Source organism: Ylistrum balloti, unplaced genomic scaffold (assembly GCF_031769215.1).
Source record: "Ylistrum balloti isolate Yb309-2 unplaced genomic scaffold, AGI_CSIRO_Ybal_v1 Utg370204, whole genome shotgun sequence".
NCBI lineage: Eukaryota > Metazoa > Mollusca > Bivalvia > Pectinida > Pectinidae > Ylistrum > Ylistrum balloti.
The window spans coordinates 518,283-541,407 of NW_026782177.1; the positions used below are offsets into that span (position 1 = coordinate 518,283).

General features: G+C 35.8%; 2 protein-coding genes across 2 annotated transcripts in view; both read left to right on the plus strand.

Annotated features, from left to right (window-relative positions):
* The first annotated feature begins 3,975 nt into the window (after positions 1–3,975).
* On the plus strand, positions 3,976–4,902 carry LOC132551519 (uncharacterized). The gene has a single exon (XM_060215671.1). The coding sequence runs from the start codon at positions 3,976–3,978 to the stop codon at positions 4,900–4,902; it is 927 nt and encodes a 308-aa protein (XP_060071654.1).
* Positions 4,903–7,864: 2,962 nt separating this feature from the next.
* Positions 7,865–23,125, plus strand: part of LOC132551537 (von Willebrand factor D and EGF domain-containing protein-like) — a 28,439-nt gene continuing 13,178 nt past the window's right edge. Inside the window, exons 1-8 of the mRNA XM_060215689.1 lie at positions 7,865–7,959; positions 8,038–8,250; positions 19,445–19,597; positions 20,458–20,472; positions 20,697–20,938; positions 21,124–21,210; positions 21,682–22,026; positions 22,427–22,512. Coding sequence (XP_060071672.1) covers positions 7,929–7,959; positions 8,038–8,250; positions 19,445–19,597; positions 20,458–20,472; positions 20,697–20,938; positions 21,124–21,210; positions 21,682–22,026; positions 22,427–22,512 — 1,172 coding nt within the window. The 5' untranslated portion in view covers positions 7,865–7,928. The remainder of the gene's footprint in view (positions 7,960–8,037; positions 8,251–19,444; positions 19,598–20,457; positions 20,473–20,696; positions 20,939–21,123; positions 21,211–21,681; positions 22,027–22,426; positions 22,513–23,125) is intronic.

The following is a 23,125-nucleotide window of genomic DNA, read 5'->3' on the forward strand; positions in this document are numbered from 1 at the left end:
CTGACTAGCTGATAAACATACACTGCTTGAGATATATCGAAAACAAGTTTGTCAATACTTTCCAACTTCCGGGTTGGTAGTTTTGTAAGTAGAGCGTGACTACGAAGAGAGTTAAGAGTTATTGTGAGGAAAAGAGGTAGTAAGCTACACCCTGGTTACACCTGATCTCCTTTTACATTTAGTTTGTTGTGTATTACAACATCGTTAATGTATCACTTCACTGTCATTTATAATTAAAGTACTTAAAGTCATAAAGGGCTGAATAGTAATAAAAGTTATTGTTTAAAAACCATCTTCAAAATAAACGCACTTTGTGTATCAAGAGAGGAATACTAGCTGATAAATAAAATCACACACACACACACACCCTCACGCACACACACACACACACGCACACCCTCACGCACACACACACACACACACGCACACCCTCACGCACACGCACACCCTCACGCACGCACGCACACACACACACACACACACACACACACGCACTCACGCACTCGAGCACGAACACGCACAAACAAACGCACACACACACACACATACACACGCACACCCTCACGCACACACACACACGCACGCACACACCACACGCACGCACGCACGCACACACACACACACATACACACGCACACCCTCACGCACGCACGCACACACACACACACACACACACGCACACACACACACACATACACACGCACACCCTCACGCACGCACGCACACACACACACACGCACACCCTCACGCACGCACGCACACACACACACACACATACACACGCACACCCTCACGCACGCACGCACACACACACGCACACCCTCACGCACGCACGCACACACACACACACACACATAGTATAAGTTACACACGTATAACTCTTAGAAAAACATATCCTTGCTTTAATTCTTTATTACTGGCTGATGACACATTATTAAATGAAATATAAACAAATTAATTTTGATGTTTTCACTGATTTTCAATAATAATGAGAAAAAAGTTTATAGAAAATGAAAAGGTTATTAGTAAATCTGCAGTTATTTCTGTTCCAATCACCCGCAAATTAAAAACTACCCTTTCTAATCCTTATTCATTACTTTTTATATGTAGTATCTGATCTAGCGTGGACCGGAAATATCGAGTAAAATCCACTTTGTATATTTAAATACTCATTTAAATAACTTGCTTAAATATGTTGTACAATTAAGATATAGTTACGTTTTAAAAGCGTAAATTGCCTCCTGTCGATATATATGTGGTATGATCTACAACATTAAGTATGAATGCCATTAAAAATAGTTTATATAGACATATTTAATATAACCTAGAAATACTGATGACATTACGACAGTATTTATTTTCCTTATACTGAGCACAATCTGATTTTGTATTTGTGTACATCGGAAAAAATCAAATATATATCCATAATACCAAACCCTGTAGCCTATGTCACACACACACACATACACACACCCACCCAAACCGCACACACACACACACACACACACACACATACACACCCGCCACTCACAATCATCCCCACCTACTCACAACCACGGTAACACACACACACACACACACACACACACACACACACACACACACACACACACACACGCCACTCACAATCATCCCCCACCCACTAACACCCACAGTAACACATACACACATCCCTAGTATAAGTTGTAAGCAACTGTAGAAGTAAAATCACATACAACCCGGTCAAATGTGTAGTACACAGACGTAGCCTGAATTATCGTGATGTTGGTGGTTAGGTTTTGTTAGTTCTTGGTTTGTTGTTGGTTAATTGCTGGTTATTGTTTGGTTAATTGTTGGTTATTTGGTTGTTAATTGTTGGTTAGTTGTTGGCTAGTTGGTGGTTAATGGATGGTTAGGAGTTAGGTAGTTGTTGGTTGGTTGGTGTTTATTGTTGGTTAGTTCGTTAATTATTGGTTATTTGGTTGTTAATTGTTGGTTATTTGGTTGTTAATTGTTGGTTATTTGGTTGTTAATTGTTGGTTAGTAGTTGGTTATTTGATTGTTAATTGTTGGTGAGATGTTGGTTATTTGGTTGTTAATTGTTGGTTAGTTGTTGGTTATTTGGTTGTTAATTGTTGGTTAGTTGTTGGTTATTTGGTTGTTAATTGTTGGTTAGTTGTTGGTTATTTGGTTGTTAATTGTTGGTTAGTTGGTTTATTGGTGGCTAGTTGTTGGTTATTTGGTTGTTAATTGTTGGTTAGTTGGTTTATTGGTGGCTAGTTGTTGGTTATTTGGTTAATTGTTGGTTAGTTGGTTTATTGGTGGCTAGTTGTTGGTTATTTGGTTGTTAATTGTTGGTTAGTTGGTTTATTGGTGGCTAGTTGTTGGTTATTTGGTTAATTGTTGGTTAGTTGGTTTATTGGTGGCTAGTTGTTGGTTATTTGGTTGTTAATTGTTGGTTAGTTGGTTTATTGGTGGCCAGTTGTTGGTTAGTTATTTTTATTTAATCAATCGTCATTGTCGTAATCGAAAAGCATACATTATTTATATATCTTTTTTTGTAACTTCCATTTTCTATACAACGTAGTTTACAAAATATGTTTGTCAGACACTTACCCGCTATGACAGCATTATGAGTATATATACTTAAATTTTTATAAGTGACGAGAACTGAGTATCGCCACAGTCAATCCCTGTCACAGCATTGGTCGCTTTGTTCAAAATGGTGTTTTAGCCTACAAACCATTCTAGAAGAGAGGAGTACAGATGTGGGCATCAAAACGTAACACTTCGCTGCGTAAACATAAAGATGAGAAAGCTTCAGACAATTCCTTGTCCGTCTAAAAGTCTGTGGAAAAAGTAATGAATAAAATATTACTCTAACGAATACTGATTGATAAGTTGTAAACTTTGTAGCGAAGAAGTTATGCAGGGATGTCGGTTTTTTACTTTACTATTCCCTGACTATTTAAAAATATGTAGCAGAAGACTGGTACCAATTGATCTATGAGATAGCACTCTTAAGTAAACAAGACGTTTGCAAAATGGAAAAAAATCGCTGAAATAGCGGTGATTCAATATTTGTATAAGAAAGGTCTAGCATCTCAAAAAACACCTATACTGATATGGTAGCAACACTACGGAATGATGCTCCTCATATGCTACTGTGACAAGGTGGGTGGCGGAATTTAAAGCTTTGCAAGCAGAGTCTTGGGGATGACTCCCGTCCTGGAAGGCCTGACACTTTTACCATCCCAGAAATGGTCAATAAAATCAATGATATTGATAGGACTGACAGGCGAGTTACAGAGAGATATGTAGCCAGTACAGTTGGGATTTCACAGGAAGAGTACCCTCCATCCTTGCAATGAGAAAGCTCTCAGCCCGTTGGGTACCAAGACTTCTGACAGCTGATCAGAAGCAAAATCAGGCGGACCTGGATGCTGATAGCATTCTGATGATATATTATCTGCAAAAGGGACAGACAATCAATGATACATATTACACATCGCTTCTTAGGTAGATGAGAGGCAATATAAAACCCGAATGCCGAGGGCAAAACTCGGTACAGATGTTACTGAACATTTTCGTCAGGTTGGAAAGTAAGGATTATGTAAAGATTCTTTATACACAACCAGGAATTTTAATATGTGACGTTTCGGTGACCAGTACGATCCGTACGCTGTCACCTTCCTCAGACAAATGACCAGTAAAGCATGTACACAAAGGTGTGATATGTGTACGAGTTGTCGTGGAATAGCGTCGATTTCGGACATGCTGACAAGTGCCGAAATGACTGTTAGCGAATAGTAAAACCATTCGGCTACGCTTATTTTATTACTTGGTCATAGATGTGCGAGAGTCCATAGACAGTCATTTCGGCACTTGTCAGCATGTCCGAAATCGACGCTGAATGATTCCGTGATAAAGAAATGGGTGGTAAATATCTCCAACAATGAGCTCACCAACAGCGAGAAAACATTACTCGCTAAGGGTATGAACTATGCCATCGTTCCAGATAAGATCCCAGTTGATGACTTTGTTGTAGCCACAGAACAAGCCTGCAAGAAACTAAACTTTGCGGAAGCTGACCAACTGAGATCACAGGTAATAGGGGTTTTAAAATCAACAAAATTACCTCAGAGAAACATGACTAAAGAAGAACGGGTCGCACTCCAAAAATTAGGAAGAGACAAATCCATCACAATATTACCAGCTGACAAAGGAAAGGCAACAGTCGTCATGGACACCGACGATTATGAGGCGAAGGTCATGACAATGCTGCATGATAACAAGACATATGAACAGGTGCAGACCAACCCTACCAACAAATTTAAAAGACGCCTCATTTCTATACTGACTAAATTAAAACAAGAGAGCAAAATCACCGAAAGCCAGTATAGATATCTGTATCCCACAGCTGAAAACACCCCGAGAATATACTGCACACCCAAGATCCACAAGCAGGGGAACCCACTGAGGCCTATTGTGGACTACACTGGATCCACTGGTTACAACGTTTCCAGGTCACTAGCAGACATTCTTGGACCGCTAGTGGGGAAATCGGAACATCATGTCAGGAATTCTAAACATCTAGCAGAAGCTATGTCCACCATCATGATCCAAGAGGATGAACAATTTATTTCACATGATGTTGTTTCTCTGTTTACCAATACTCCCATTGATGATGCACTGAAAATCATTCAAAAACGCTTAGAGTCAGACAGATCCTGGCGTAAAAACACAAACCTCCAGATCAAGGACATCATGGATCTGCTAGAATTTGTACTAACCACAACATATTTCACATTCCGAGGTAACATCTACCAGCAACGCTTTGGAACTGCTATGGGGAGTCCAGTGTCGCCTATTGTCGCCAATCTGTTCATGGAACTGTCGCCAATCTGTTCATGGAACATCTAGAACAACAAGCAATAGCCACTGCCCCCATAGATTGCAAGCCAAGCCTATGGAAACGATATGTCGATGACATTTTAGAAATAATCAAGAAGGGATCACAGAAAGATCTAACTAACCACATAAACACTATTGACACCACTAACAACATCAAGTTTACATGTGAGGAAGAAACCAATTGCGGAATGCCTTTCCTAGACACACTTATAGCCAGAAGAGAAGACGGAACAGTGAAGTTATTGGTCTACAGGAAAAAGACCCACACAGACCAATACCTCAACTTTAAATCCCACCACCCTTTACATCAGAAGTTAGGGGTCGTACGCACGTTGCTCAATCTATGTGAGACCATAGTCACAGAACAACAGGACAAAATTCAAGAGCAGAGCCACATCATGAAAGCAATGAAAAATTGTGAATATCCGGAATGGGCCCTTAAACGGGTACAAAAACAGTGTCAAAATAAAGGAAAAAACAGAAAAAGACCTATGAAAGATCAAAACAAAACAAAAATCCAGGTGGTCATCCCATATTTAAAGGGTATATCTGAAACCATCCAAAGGATATACCGCAACTATGGCATAGCAACAGCCATGAAGCCCCACAAGACGCTTCGAAATATCCTAGTCCACCCTAAGGATAAGATAACCAAAGAGAATGTCGCAGAATGCATATACAAGATCGGGTGCAAAAACTGTGACGCGTCATATATTGGAGAAACTGGAAGGCGATTCGGGGTTCGCCTTGGGGAGCACCGGAAAGACACCGAAAGACAAGAGGAAAAGAAGTTCACCCGATCAGAGAGGAAGCAGTCGGAGTCCCAGATAAACAAATCGGCAATCACTGACCATGCCATGCAGGAAAACCATGTGATTGACTGGGAAAACTCAAAGGTGCTCGATAGGGAGAACTATCTTCTGAAGCGACAGATCAAAGAAGCCATCTAGATACGCCGCAGCGGGGCAGTTCTGAACCGAGATGAGGGGGCTCATAGACTCTCGCACATCTATGACCAAGTAATAAAATAAGCGTAGCCGAATGGTTTTACTATTCGCTAACAGTCATTTCGGCACTTGTCAGCATGTCCGAAATCGACGCTATTCCGCGACAACTCGTACACATATCACACCTTTGTGTACATGCTTTACTGGTCATTTGTCTGAGGAAGGTGACAGCGTACGGATCGTACTGGTCACCGAAACGTCACATATTAAAATTCCTGGTTGTGTATAAAGAATCTTTACATAATCAGTACAGATGTTGTTTCCCCAGGACCATGTTCCTTTGTCATTGCCATGGCTGCCATTAACGATTGTAGCTTTGAATTGATAGAGCATCCGCCTTATTCGTCTGATCTCGGTCCATGAGACTTTCATCGAATTCCAAAATTTAGAAGGCCCATTTCCGGAACCCACTTTTAGTCAGGTGATGACGTCATACATGTAGTGGAGTATCAAAGAAAGTTATTCTTTAACTTCAAAAGTGGCATTGAGGCCCTTAAGTATCGCTGACAAGAGTGTATAAATACTGAAGGGAATCATGTCATAATGCAATATGCCACCCAAAAGACAAACATGAGGCTCACAACTTATCAATCATCCCTTGTATCATGTATCCTTTTATTGATTTTATAAATAAATATGTCTCTTAAGTCAATATTTGATGCAAACAGAAAGCTATAATTATTTGTCTAATTCTCGTCTGTGGTAAAAAAACAAATGTACATTGTAAGCAGAGTTTCACAAGGCTTCGCAAGTGTACATGTTTATACCCAGTTCCACTGGTACAAGTGTACATGTTTATACCCAGTTCCACTGGTACAAGTGTACATGTTTATACAAAGTTGTTATTGAAACCGAGGGGTGTATGAGTGTGAAACAAACAACTCAGCACAGTAGAATTTTTTCCTGACCAGTCGATTTATTTTAGTATTCCAAAGAATACCCTGAAACGATACAAAACACAAGACTTACTACACTCACGTTTTACATTATTGATACATATATTACATTGACGATTACGGACTGACTGTTAACACTTATCCATAAAATACGTACGTTTAACTGGGAATAATAGAATAACAAGTAATAAATTGGAAACATATAATATAATTATTTCCTTAACTATTATTTCAATAAATTATAAATTACCTTTACACATATTTCATAAGTGTGTGGACTTCTCATTAAAATATATACTTCTTTATTGATACTCGTGAATGGCAAATCACATTCACGAACGTGTTACACTAATAAAATGAACACAAATATATAACTAATTTACTAAATTGATAATCACCTCTGTGTGGCAGAAGGCCATGGCTGCTTGCCCAGCTAATTCATTTGATACGAATACAACTATGACATCTGTAAATACATAAACAATAGTGAAAATAAAATTGAATAAAAACACGATCGTACCGGCCGGTATAATGGCGGTCACTCGGGTAAACCCCACACGTACGTACAAATAATACCAAGGACTCCTGGAAAAATACCGCGCGCCGGTTGGGATAAAGGGCAAGTATAACAGGTTAGAACATATTCATTCTGAAATCGAGATCATTCCTCTCTTCTTTCAGTGTCCATCGTCACTGCTGTCATTCTGTCAACTCTCCGTCTACACACAAAAGAAACCGCGAAAACACACTGACTAGTCAAATAAGAGATAGACGGTGACGTCACACTCTTGACCTATGACCCTTTTATAGAACATAAATTTAATAAAAATGCAACCCTGCCACATTATCCTGATGACTCATTTTTATGCGGATGTCGTTAGTGTGCACAACACTGAATTATCATCAGACAGACGCCGGCAGACCAGGTTTTAAGTGTTCCAACTCACCAATGTCAAGTTTTGTGTCATTGGGTCTGTGTTATCGCATGTTTTGATCAGGTCTCCCTTTAGTTATGTAATATTTAAATCAATACGCATTACTACATTGTGTTGTGAGGCATACCACAACGCTGTTAATGGATTAGTATCCAGTAAATTGCCCTCCATAGCGCCTACCTTGATGTTAACTGACTATGACGGCTTCCCTTCTGGTGATCCTTTGCGGTATGTGTTGTATTCTCCCTTTTCGTTTTAATGATTTTTGTCTTATTATTAGTTTAATATTAAAACTACGCTTTTCAGGAATTACGGTGATATCAGCGAATCCCTGTGATCAATACATGGCTCTGCCGTTCGCAGATCTACGCTTTGTCAACAATAAACTCCATCCTGCTGATATTCCAGTTGACGATTTACATCTACAAGAGGGATGGTACAGAGTTGGAGATGAAGATATGCCAACGAAGCAACCAGAGCCAATGTCTTGTGGCACAAAGATACCGCTTTGGTTGAAAGGTAAGTTACAAAGAATTAAAATCAAGGATGTGCTTTTGTGTGTGTGTGTGTGTGTGTGTGTGTGTGTGTGTGTGTGTGTGTGTGTGTGTGTGTGTGTGTGTGTGTGTGTGTGTGTGTGTGTGTGTGTGTGTGTGTGGGTGGGTGTGTGTGTGTGTGTGTGTGAGGGTGTGTGTGTGTGTGTGTGTGTGTGCGTAATATACACAAGCATTAATGATGGTCTTATCGTCAATACCGTGACCTCTAATCTCCAGGAGTTGTATATGAATATTTTACCTGAAATATTTAAGACTGTATGTGTTATATAAATCCATTTCAAGCGAAATTAAAGTTAAGTTGGCATCTTGAAATATTCATTCGAAGCTGCCTCTAATTCGGTCCTAGCCAATCATATAACTCCTTTCAACTGTTCGTGACCAAGAGCTCTATCAAGTCAAGTTGTCAAGATATATGAATAGATTTTGAATTTTTTGCCATGTGAATTGTCTGTAAAAATCTTTGTTGACATGGATTTCTATATATGAACTTTATCTCTTATTTTTATGAATGGCAAACGCTATTGTTCACTAACCTAGATTAATAAAAAAAATCACATTGTGGAGGGGCTTTTGAGTTAACAGTGGACAGAAGAACAATAGAATATAATTTAAAATCCAACTTATTGATAATTCTTAAACCATGCAGCAATTGACTTTATATTCGTCCATAATAGTAGTACTTTATCTCTTAGTTGTCAATTGAACATAACATGTCATATTTGATGACACGACCAACACAGTATTAGCCTTGTTGAAAGGGACAAAAGTGATTCGGAATAAGTCACTAAGTTTCGCCGGGCAATTCGACGTCAATATCAAAGTTTCTTTAATGTCAACATGAAAGATGTCCGGGAATGATTTAAAGGACAACCTGTTGGCGAGTCAAGAGTTTTAGATAACTATCATACTACAAGCTGCGTTATATAAATTTCATAGGGAAAATTTACATTATTTCATTTTTCTTTATGAAACCTTTTTTTTATTCATTTTTTTATAATAAATATACTGAAAGTATTTATAATTTACGTTAAAATTAGGTCCACATTTCTTAAAAATTTACATTTCATTTTATTATATCTTATGGTTGTCACAGTCCCAACCATACTTTTGTATAATTTACATTTTTGTATATATCAAACAATGTCTGAACTATTTGTGCATGTATTTGATGAAAGAAATCAGGTATTATCTGGTCTAAATATTGTACTTTTATTTTCTTAATTATTTGCAGTAAATTTTATAAATGCGGATTCTCCGGATCCGAGTTCGAATATTTGAAATTAGTCTCGCCGGAAGGAAAATATACATGTAAGCGAGAACAGCGGTGTAAATTTTGGCAGTCAGTTATTGCTTATATGGGGTTAGCCAACGCAAAATACAGTTTGCGGTAAGTTTGAAATCATTTCTTGTGCCTTTATATTGCAATTATATGCCCGAAATCTGTTGTGTTTGATATTTGAGGCGAATTTACCGATAAATGTATATGCTTATAACGCTATATGAGTACAGTTCAATATATCTCTATTATAGCTATAAGATATCAACTGTTATATGAATTTAGTTTGTATTTAATAAATATAAGCGAAACTTGTCAATATGTCAATGAATTACATGGAATTCAGACTAGAATTAGTGAATAGATTCATATCAATTACTGTATGTAGGCAGATGAATGTATATACACAAATAATAGTTGAAATAGAAGAAATACTGTGTATAAATATTTATGAATCATTATAGACTATATAGTCAGCATAGTCAGGCGTAGTCTTGTGTTATTGCAGTTCTACCCATGTTGATGGCGGGAACGAATGTGACACAGTCAGAGTACATACATATATAGAATACAGTCATATGTGGGCCAGGACAGCCGCCAGTTACAGTCCTGTGTGGGCAGATGCTATGATGTCCTGTGTGGGCAGATGCTATGATGTCCTGTGTTGACAGATGCTATGATGTCCTGTGTGAGCAGATGCTATGATGTCCTATATGGTCGTGCAGATGTTCTAATATCCTGTGTGGACAGATGCTATGATGTCCTGTGTTGACAGATGCTATGATGTCCTGTGTGAGCAGATGCTGTGATGTCCTGTGTGGTCGTGCAGATGTTCTAATATCCTGTGTGGTCAGATGCTATGATGGCCTGTGTGGACAGATGTTCTGATATCCTGTGTGGGCAGGTGCTATGCTGTGTGGACAGTTGTGCTCTAATTATGAATTCCGTTGGACATTTGTCATCAGACGTTTCAATGGGCAACTGTTCGATGCTGTGAACATTGCTGGTTGTTAGTCGGTCCAGATACGTTTCCAGACCTCTTTCCAGATTCGTTGAGGACAGACTATACTGTTTCATATGTAATTATTAAAGTGTGTGTGTTTTGAATGAGTGAGTGAGTTGTACATATTTACATTTGTGTGTACAATTTATAATGTGTATATAGTGTATTAAACTTGTATATATTGTATATTATGTGTTTGTGCCATTCTATGCGAGTCGCTCTCGTCCAGGTTACAATGGTAATTAATTTCTATTTTTCTAATAATAATAAGCCCTAGCTGGGAAATTCCCGTATTTTGAGTTAACGCCGGAAATGTCTCGCCACTAATCTTTGTTAGAGTGTTTTTGTATTTGACCAACCTAAGTCTATGTTTCATTGTACAAACTTACTTTTTTGTACTGGTCATCCTGTCTTAAAAACAGTATATTGATAAATAACTAAAGTTACATATTTACAAAGGTTTAAGCCACTTTGATTCATTTCGGCCAGTCCTGACACTCACTAAAACCTATTGTAATAGGATACTGACAAGGTGAGCAGGTTCAATTAGCCGGGCTAACAAATTAGTGTGACGTAACCGAGCATTACGGCCGTGTTGAGTAAATAAATTTTGTTACGAACCCACGCGTACCTGTGAGCAATCTGAGCATGCGCTACAAACTGGTCAGCCAATCAGAGTCTAACCTTTCACGGACAGTCCCTTGAATTACTTGTGTTTCTCCCCAAATCTTCACTTCTACTTGGGATGAAATAAAGTAAAACATCAACTTAACAGGCTGTCTCCTTGCTGTTTTTCATGTGAGCCTATGTCATATTTCTTGTTATATATTGTACGAAGTTTTGAAATCTAAGACATTACTGTAAACAATGCTTATAAATTTCATACTAATTATTGTACATTTTACAATTTAAAATAGAATATATGTCATATTATTATTCTTATTAATATTCATTGCATACCAAATGTGTCACTATTGTAATTACATATGTCTTATGAATTAAGGAAAATTCTTAACGGGGAAAATATAGTACGTTACAAGTAATGCTTTGAAGCTTAGCATGATTAATATACGCCTTACAAAATACTGGTGCCCTACCTAGCTAAATTATCAGCTTAGAGTTATCTCCCCTTTTGGCTAAGCGCTGTTTGTAAATATCAAGCTCAACATTTGCTGTCGAAATATCCTTTATTCACAACACCAGACCTTGTCACTTTGTTCGACATGTCTTTTATTGTACAGATATATGTTTGCTAGGTTTTTATTTGATTATATCTTATATATATTAAATTAGAGCCAAATCATGAATTGTTAACAGTTACCCATTCACTTGTTCAAACCAGAAAATATTTTTTCCCCAAGACATTTATTCATGATTATATTGGCAGACTGCCAAGGTCCATTGGGGCCTTTGGGTCAGCCTTCAAAAACAAATTGTGTCCCCTCACAGGGGGGCTCTCGCACACCGCTTCACACATTCATCCTTCAAATATTTTACTATGTAGATACCTAAATAGAATACATACTCACTGATGCTATATTCGCTTAACACAGGTATGGATTAACACACATATATGTGGTGTTAGCCATTACATTTTATGATACAGACTATACTTATAGTTAGGTCAATATTGCAGTATAGTGTTCTGATATAGACTATAGGACAGCCTCGTTTTAAGAGAGAGCTCGACGGCTGCCATGATGTAAACACCAGTGCTGAATAAATGTCCAGTGTTCCTGCAAAATACATGTCCTCCTCGTTGTAATCAATAACAGAACAATATACAGTGGCCTACACTTGTTTACACAACAACAGATCCAAACACCAAAGTATGCACTGATCACACGTTATATATTAATAAGGTGCATGTACTCCTTTAAGGGAAAGTACATACAGTTTGGGCCTATATGATCACACTATAATTGAACCATATGTACAGCTGGTACATGCATCTTACATACACTCACAGGTCATGCACACATACAGATTCTCAAACTCACACACATAAAGATTCTCGCACACACATACATTACATTGAATGTCATATGTCCTCTTACATTTCTTACTCACTAGGAAAGAGTCCAGTCACGAAAAAAATCTTTAAAGTTGATAAATTACATGGTAAATATAAACATGATAAATATAAAAGACTGTATTTAACAATATTCTATTATCTGCCCCCCCCCCAACTGGTTCATGTCTCAGAGCATTGACAAAAGCCCCCCATTTTCGATGAAATATACCAAGTGAGCCTGTTCATTTTGCTATAAAGAATTCCACTTCCAGAGTTTTTCTGAATCTGGTCTTACATGCAGTAAAAGTAGGACCAACATCATTGATTCTACAGTATTAAAAGTATTAAAAGAAAAAGATTCAAGATATCGCTAAAATTAGCATTTCCAAAAATTACGTCTGCACTTTGTAGAACACCTACATGTTGATCATCATAATCAGAATACCATGAACAAAATTCTTCTATCGCCGCATTGGAGTAAAAACAGAAATAAAGAATATGCTCTATTGTTTCTTCTTCTCTGTTACAAAAAGTACACAAATTACTTTCTGTAATTTTTATTTTAAAAAGTTTTGAGTTTGTCATAAGTATACGATGATTAATCTTATACTGAATGGCTTGTAACTTAGTCTCTTGTGTACAAAGAAATGCAACATTGTAAATATTTTCAAGATCAAATTCATCAAGTAACAGAGTATTCTTCCACTTTTCCTGAGTCTTAACAGGTTCATGTTTTATACTGTTTACAAAAAGCTTGTATATGAATGTTTGGTCTTTCAGAGCTAACATTTTCTGAACAATATCTTTTTTGATTGGAGTAATTGTTTCACCATTCACAAAAGCAATTCTGTATTCATTTTTCCAATTTCGATTCATTTTCTGAAAAATTGCATGGTATTCAATAAAATGACATTAGACACGACAGTTTTAGCTTGAAAAAGTGCGCACTATACACGAAATTTTACGGTAAATCTTTAACCATGTGCAGACCAAAATTTCTCCACAGGATACAGTGGTTTACTTTTTGGAGAGGTACGAGATAGGTTAAATCTAACGCTAAAAATTCTTCAGGAGAATTTGGTGGACATTTTAATTCTGCCAAAGATAATAATACAAAACACCAGAATTTGTTTTTTACATTTTTTGCTTTCTCCCTCAACTTTCCTGCATCCAAGTGAAAGAGCACCTCGGGATCTATTTTCTATATGTGTTTTAAAAAAGATTTCCAGCCACTATCTACATCAGAATAGTATCTCTTTATCCATCTAACTTTCATATCTTTACTAAACGCTAAAATGTGTGTCATGTTTAGGCCACCTTCATCATATAATGCTACCAAAGTGTCCCTTTTAACTTTCTCTGTATTTGAATTCCAGATAAATCTATAGAATACTCTATTCATTCTATTGAAAAATTCTGTTGACGGATTAGGCAGAACACTAAATAAGTGTACAAACTTAGGTATAACAAGTGTTTTCAATACATTTATTCTGCCAATAATAGTTAAATCTTCAACCTGATTCAAAGTATGTTCATGATTTATTTCTTCCATCTCGTCCAGATTCAAGGAGAATGTGATACCTAGAAGTCTAAAATTTCAGTTGACCATGTTAGGTTTAGGTCTGGACAATCTTCAAGTATGTGTACAGCTTCGTATAGTGATTCACTTTTACCATCTAACCGGAGATATGCATCATCTGCGTATTGTCATAGTAATACCTTTTCGTCAACAATTGTAAGAGCCCCAATCCTTTGGTTAGACTTTATCATTAAAGAAAGTAGCTCAACCCCAATAACAAAGATGTAGGGAGATATCGGGTCGCCTTGACGACAGCCTCTTCCCAATCTGAAGAAATGAGAAAGATTGCCATTATTGATAACACAGCTTTTAGAGTTAAAGTAAAAAAGAGTTAACCATTTACGAACAGATGAACCAAAATTGAAACTTCCTAAAGCTTTGTCTAAAAAATCCCACTTAACCGAATCAAAGGCCTTTACAAAATCAAGAAGATACAATAAACCATGTTTGTTGTTTTCCTCTAAGAAATGCATAACATCATATAATTGCCTAGTATTAACCCCTATAGATCTTTCCTTAATAAACCCTGTCTGTGTTTCACTTATTATCGATGGTAACACACCCTTAAACCTGTTTGCTATGGCAGCTGAAACAATTTTGTAATCTACATTTAACAATGATATTGGACGCCAGTTTTTTATATATCTTCTATCTTTATTTTCTTTAGGTATGCATGTTATTATTCCCTGTGATTGAAAGTCAGACAATTTTCCTACCGAACATGCATAATTAATCGACCTACAAACCAGTTTACCTAAATCTTTCCAAAAAAATTTATATATTTCTACATTGAACCCATCCGACCCAGGTGTTTTCCCATTTTTCATATTCTTGAGAGCTTGGGACAGTTCTCTAAGTGTCAGTAGCCCTTCACATCCCTTCTTCTGCTCTTCATTTAACTAAACATGTTGAAAAAAGTGGAAAAATCAAGTCTATGTGAATCTTGAACATGAGAAGAATAAAGTCTTTTATAAAAGGATGCCTCTTCATTTAAAATGTCCTCCGGCTTATCTATAATATTATCACTATCAGATATTAATTCAGTAATTGTTTTATTTATATAATTCCTTTTTTCTAGACGGCAAAAATATTTTGAGTTCTTTTCCCCATATTTGTACCAATTTACCTTTGATCTAAAAATAAGACTCTCTGTTTTTCGTCTACGGATATTTTCTAATTGATTTTTCTTCCCTTCCAGAGCTTCATAAACTTCACTGCTTGGCTCAATGTTAATTCTTTCTTCTAATGTTTCAATTTCTGATTCAAGATTTTTTACTTCAATTTTTCTTGCTTTTGATCTGGCTATAGAATAGGCAATAGTCATAGTTCTGAGTTTCATTTTCAAAATTTCAAATAACATTTGATCATTTGTTCTGAAAGTCACCTCCTCCAACTTCTCCCTATCACCAGAAACATAGTATTCATCTATTGTCTCATTAATGCATATTTTCACTTTTTCAATATACTCCCCATCTTCCAATAACTTTGAATTATGTTTCAAATATCCCTTACCTCTAGGAGGGTTGTTAAAATTTAACTGAATAGTAACACAAGAGTGATCTGATTTACATCCTGGAATTATATTAGTATCTTTTGTCCTAGCATATATCTCTTCTGACACTAGAAAGTAATCTAACCGACTCTGTCTAACAGGTGTTTTTCGCCTCCATGTAAAGGCCTTTGACTCGGGGTTAAAACTTCTCCATGGATCGACAAGATTACAATCATCGATAATATTATGAATAGCTTGCCTACATTTTGGGTTATTATTTCCAATAATGTTACATGTATCCAAATTCCTATCCTGTACCGTATTCCAATCACCACATAATATTAACGGATTATTTTCATTGTTAAAAGCCTGGATGGTGTCTAATAAATTACTGTAAAAATTTAGAGTATCATGGTTGGGACCATAAATATTTACAAGTATGAATCTTACATTATTGATAGAGATATCACAAATGATAATCCTGCCTTCACTATCTACTCTATTTCTATGTAAAACATATTCAAAACTGTTTCTCATTAGAATGGCAACACCAGCAGATCTAGAATTAAAACTATTAAAAACACATTTGTAACCCCACTCCCGTTCCCATAGTTTTTCTACTTTATCTGTACTATGTGTCTCTTGTAAACAAATGATATCGGTACGTTTGTTTTTGAACCAATGAAAGACATCTTGTACCGATCTGAGTACAGTTTGTATTTCCCTCTCCCGCTGTCTAACTGACTCCTGTAATCTATAATTCTTGTTGTTCAGAATGTCCATTTCCTCCCTCATCTTAGCAGTCTTTGAATTTATTTGTTTTTCCTTATCCTTCATCATTTCACTTTTTAACTGTTCCATGATCTCTAAGGCTATTTCAGACACCATTGTTTTAAAAAAAATATGGTGTGTGTACTCATTGTATAAACAATGAAATGCATATTCCTACTTATAGCTGGTCAAATCTGTTGAGACATTTGACCTAAGCAGTTATTAAACTTTATAAATCATGGTTCAGAACGCTTGTTTTGCAATATTGATTAATTGTGTAAGTGTTATGCTCATTGAGACTGTTATAATTGCTTTGTCAAAATAATCAAATATATGTCAAGTCTTAAACCGGAAGTCAAATATTTATACCGGAATTAAGTTTGTCGACCGGAGGTAACAATGCAAACAGGAAGTCATTTTTTATACCGGAAATAAGCTTTTCAACCGGAAATAGCTGTCAAATGTAAACAATGCTATAACATTACATTGTCATTGAATTAACACTGGAGCTTTAATATTACAAAGCAATTATTCTTAGTCTTTGATAATGTATTATGTTTGAATTAGGAGCTGTCACCTAGTATTCAGGCATTGACAATACCTCTCACTTAAAGTGATCTCTCTACCATAGTTATCTCCCCTATTGTCATAGTTAATTCCCCTTCTAAAAAACATTGTCATGTAAACTATTGGTTAGTATTTTGAATTAATCCCTATATCTTCCTGATATTGTCCAAAATAAGTTAACATGTCAATTCATGTCAATTGCTCTGGTATTTTTATAACTCCATAAGTTTTAATTTTGGATTATCTTTTAATCAACACCAGCATGATTTTGATAAAAATATTACTGATTAATCAGTTTCTATCAGTCAAGATGTTGTGCTGATGTTCATTGTTTTGTTGTGGATATCTTTAATGATAATTCACCTTTAGTGTATGTCCATTACATACACTGTATTATATATTCTATACTACATGAATGTACTTTGCATGTGTGAAAATCTAGACATCAACTTAACAGGCTGTCTCCTTTCTGTTTTTCAGGTCCTCATCAGTTATCGAATTAGTTATCATCTGTTATACAACAAAAACATACACAGAACTCGGTGAAATAAACATCATTTTAGAATCAATTTTATCAATGAATTAGGTATATATTAATATGCGTGGAATCAAGCTAGAGAATAGAGATGGCCGTACGTCAAAACCAGATACTCACTAAGTTTTTCATCGCTATAAATTATGCAACTACCAGCATGTGATGGACATTTCAAAATATCGACTTTTCTGAAAGATTCTAGCATTTCCCTCTCAAAATTTAATATATCATGTCTGTTTGCCACCTTAAATATCAAAAACTTTGTTAACTGTAAGCTCGTTTTAGTAACCAGTTGTTTTATCTCCTTAAATACATACCTAATTGCAATCATGAAAGTATTGTATACATTTATCGTAGGTATTTATACAATACTATGATATCAGTTTGTAAAGTACAACTTAGCATTGCTCTGACATAGTTTATGTCTTATATATCAACTTATCTAGCTGATTTTCTATTGAAATTATAATGATAAGTGATTTTAAAAACTTACAACACTATACATACATCGCACTGCACATCGAGTATTACAACTAGTAGTACTCGTCAAATATCGAATTGGGATAAATTCTACAACTCGTTAGAAATAAGTAGCCTGACCTATTGCAATCGTCTTTTGTTCTTCGTCTTGCATCGTGGACCATGATTCGCGAGTCGTGTGACATGTGCTACCTCTTCTTAAAACAACCCTGAACCAATTTGAATGAAATGTGCCGAAAACCATCAACAGACAAAAATGAACAAATTGTGTCTTTTTATGGTTCTTATGGGCGAATTGAAAACATACAGCGCTTGCTATGATGGTATAATATGTCTGTAGGAGGTAGACTCGGTACTCCAAATTTGCTGATATCAAGAACAAGTTTTAAAAAGAAAGTTTTGAATCTAGTACATATGTTACTTTCACTTTGATCGTGTTCGACTTGATATTAAACCTGATTTAGCAATGTAACAATGACGTCAATATCGTCAATTTTGTGCCCTTTCAACTTTAAAGCCTTTTTCAGTCCCTATATAATTACACTATTGAGTATTGGACAAGAAATCAACATTAAGTCTCGTGCGTATTGTACCTTTCATTGTTTTATTAAGATGATCACCACTGAGACTGTGTTCTTCAGAATCACCACGAGAGGTGTTACCAATTCAATGTGTTACTACTGCTAGAGAGTATAATCACAGAATGCCCTGATCTAAAAATTCTTTCGATAGACTCACAAAAATAAAAAATTTTGTAAAATTTTATATTTTCATAGGGCTCAATTTTCGTAGTTAAAAAAATCGTGAACACGTGATTTCGTGGATGAATAAACATCACTAAGCCTACTTACACTAAGTTAACAGTGTATGGGCGTATAAATACATTGATTAAACGTACTAACAAAATCAATGAAAATTAATCCCCATGAAAAAATTATGATTTTAAAGTGGTAAAGACGTGACTAACAACAAGCATTCACTTTACTCCTCCATATGTGTCAATTATTAAAATATAATCAAATTCAGTGTATTTTATTTCATTCTGTGTTAATAATTAATTTTATGCAAAGAAATGGTCGGTATATTTGTGTTTTTATTGTGTACATGTTTTTAAGACTTCGTCATGTTCATTCTTCAACTTGATCTATATATACTGTTAATCACTTATATTTCGCGCGGGTTTAATTTTCGCATTAATACGCGTGGATATTCTGTCTAGAATTCAAGTCCCTAGCGATTATTTGTACCATCCATGTCGCTTCGGTTCCAAGTATCGGAGACTTAAAGAATCTAGACCTCTAATAGCTCATCATTCATGAATTTAAAATCATTTCTAGATCAACGTCCGCGAAACCATATATTCGCGAATATATGTCGTAACAGACAAGTTCGTTTGATAAAATAGAATAGTGATTTACAGTATTCATTTGTTCTAATTGTAGGTACAATTCCAACTCCAGAAGAATTGATAGTAACAAGAACAGCTGGAATTGGAGGATATGCTGGTTCATATTCTATAAAGATAAAGAACTGTGGTTTGTTCAGAGTGTACTATCTTGTGCCAACTTCAGGGATAGAGGAAGGATACTGCTTTGGTAATGTAATAATTATATCATTTCAAAATTAAACCTCGATACAAAGTACTGATTTTGTTGATGTACTGTAGGTACCAGATCAATCAGTATAATTATTTGAGGTAGTGTCATTACGAAATTGTCAAAAGTACAGCAACTCTCTTTTTGTTTTTATCTAACATATGTATTTGATCGATGAAACAACGATTACAAATTCTTGTACATAATACGACATTGATCCAACATGCCCCGGCTAGTCTCAAGTTATGTACTTACCACCTGGGTAATCCATCAATGCCATACTCGATTTGAAGATATATCCTCATGTTCTTGACGTTCTTCTAAAATTATCACATGTATGAAATTTACGAAATTTATGGAATTAATGCAACTCCCCATCTCGATGTTGACATTTTCCTTCGATCAATTTAGATACTCCTCAATCGCCTCCTAGGTTAAAAATCCTTAGCATCACTGACAAGGCCTAGAAGGACGAAACAGCTGTATGATGCAGTTTAATTCATTGCTTGGCTCCACTTTATCTGAGCTTATTCGTAGTAAAATGTGTTATTCATTGTGTTTTGTACAATCTTCTTAAAAGGAAGAATTATTATGAATGATGACACCCTTGATCATTACCGAAATACAACAACACCTTCAGTCACCAATTGCATTTGGCTGAAGAACTGTGAGAGATATATGTTGATGCAGATAATGAGACCCCGAGTGAGTGATATGTATGGCTAGTAGAGGGAAAATACCTCAAATGACCGCAGTGATAAACAAATTCTTGACAATCGGTGCAATATGATTTAAATGACAATTCACCCCCGAGTAGTCCATATTTTCACTAATTTTGTCATGTTTTTTACGCATTACAGGAGAAGGAGAAAATGGTAAGATTTTTATACTTATATCTTTGATAAGAAAAATAATGATATAATTAATATCTACTCTCCAAGTTATTGTAATAGCATTTCATTAATTTCCTGAATAGATATGTACCAACGCAAGTATCCTACATGAACCGTCTGCAAAAATTATCACGTAGTCGAACCATTTATGAAAACTAGCATCTTTATAAAGTTAACATGCATTGTGATCTACATATACTTCTTAGGTCCGAGGCCGGACTACAAAGTGCCATTAGGGATGAAAGTCGCTATAACACTTCGGCGTGACGATTTCTCAAGTGTTTACACAGCAGGATGTATATTCCATGAGAGCAGCAATGAGCCTTTACTGTACCAAGTAACTTGGTACGTCGATGGGAAATTTCTGATGTCCTTGCCCGCACAACGATACCAACATATTGATAAGATAGAGCTGGACGAAAACAACTTGAAGTACATGGGCAGACGGGTGAGTAGTGTTAGATTTATTCAGGATAAGAGTTTATCAAATTGGCACAACTTTCGTTATACAAATACGCAATTGACATGTTAATTAAGGGTGACAAAAAATGATAAATATTTTTGTCGTTGTTGCTTTCATGTTCATATAAGCAATACCAATACATGTCCTCTGGGCCTCTTGTTTTTATTAAGGTCTCCTGTTCAGTCAGGGCTCGCTATTCGCCAAAAGGACCACCGGGGATATCGACCACAAGTCCAGATTTTTTTATGGGGATCGAGGTAAGTGAAACCACAATGATAGTGATTTTCCAAACTGTCATGTTTTGATGACATATTACCATTTTAATTTAAGAATTAAATTATTGATCGGCAGATCAACAACAGAATAAATTTAGAAACATGTAAATTAAGTAATACTAATACATAAATCATAAACATTAACACAAAAACGATACTTTTTGTTTGATCGTCAATACACTTTTCAGTGGTGAAACATACTTGTAAGTAATATAGGTTCAATATATTTTACCTGATTAGTCCCTTGAGCTGTTATATCGCGTCCCATCCAATCAAATTTCGGATGTGTCCTATACTGTTTTTAATGTAATAATACATGTTTCTATGAAAGTGTATCGGTAAATCTAATACTTCAGATGGGATATTACATTTTGGGAATCCTCTTGTATCTAGATCAAAAGTTGAACGAAATTATTAATACTCAGTTTATGATTAAAATATTTGTTTTATTAGGTAATTTCTACCGTTGTCGACGTGACACGAGAGGAAGGCGGAACCATACGTTTTCGTCCGACTGTACCAATAGGGTGTACACCACCATCTGCTACGAGTTGTAAATTACGCATTGTCATGCAGACACTTAACGAAGACGCATGTGATTCATTGGGTGTTCTAGGAAATTCAGATTGTGGGGTTGAAGTGGAAACAAGTGATTGGAACAGGGAATTTGAAATAGCAGTTGTCGCAAATGTACCAGACGTATATGAATACAGGAAAGTGTTTGAAGTTAAGCTGTCCACGTTGGAACAGTACCGACACCACCTTGTCTGGTCTCGATATCAACTTCCACCGATTAGGGTAATTTATTTTATTCTCAACCATACGTGACCGTATCAGTCATTCTATATAAACAGTTATTAGGTCACCTTACCCGAAGAACTATGATGTTTGGTGCACCATGAGTAACGTACCGACACCACCTTATCTGGTCTCGATATCAACTTCAATCGATTAGGGTAATTCGTATTATTCTCCGACACGCATGTGACCATGTCAGTCAATTACGTTTTATATAAAAACATAATGAGATATATCTCGATAGAAAAACACACTATAAACATTCGTATGTTATACATAAGCTTACTTGATAACACTCTACATCTAATGTAAATTGTCCTATCGTTACGAATTTGTGTAAAGTATTGAAGCTAAATAACTGATTTCACTGTTGAGAATAATTTACACTATATCACTTCAGGTCAATGTCGTAGACAAAACCGTACCTCTAGCAAACAAGATTTGCTATGCACAAAACGATCCACATCTGAAGACATTCGATGGGAGGTGAGTATAATCAAACATTTTGCATTTATTTACGTTTGACGGATTGATAAAATTGATAATATTAATTATTGTCTGCGATGAATAATTCGCTATTTTTGGCAAAATATCAAACATTTGATATTATATATTATTATATATTTGGGATAGATTTTGTTTTGATTTTTCTGATTGAAGAATTAAATCACTCTGAAATAGATTATTCAAGAAAGTAATATTTTTTGACTGTATGAAGTCTAGATAATTCTTATAACAACAAACAGCAAATTTTACGACTTGTCAAGGAGGTCACATTGAACACATATGCATCTTTCTTGATGTTTCTTCTTTCAATCTATAAAATGAAAGTACATATATCAATAAACAACACAATGTTTAAAACGATGGAATTATTTCAATTTGTGGGATGAAAACAATTGGCCAGTAATACCAGGAGTAGTTGTTTCGACATAAACTACTATGTTTCGAAACTTTTAAGTGCATGAATCGTCTGTACAGGTTGCATTCATACGTGCTTCCTACTATTGTAATTATGTAATAAGCATACTTCTCATTCTAAAAATCCAATTGCAACTAATTAAGGTACCAGTTCGGGTTCGCAATACCCTGAATTTTC

Excerpts from the sequence above, each read along its gene's own strand:
- LOC132551519 (XM_060215671.1), top strand. The coding sequence starts at position 3,976 with ATGAACTATGCCATCGTTCCAGATAAGATCCCAGTTGATGACTTTGTT.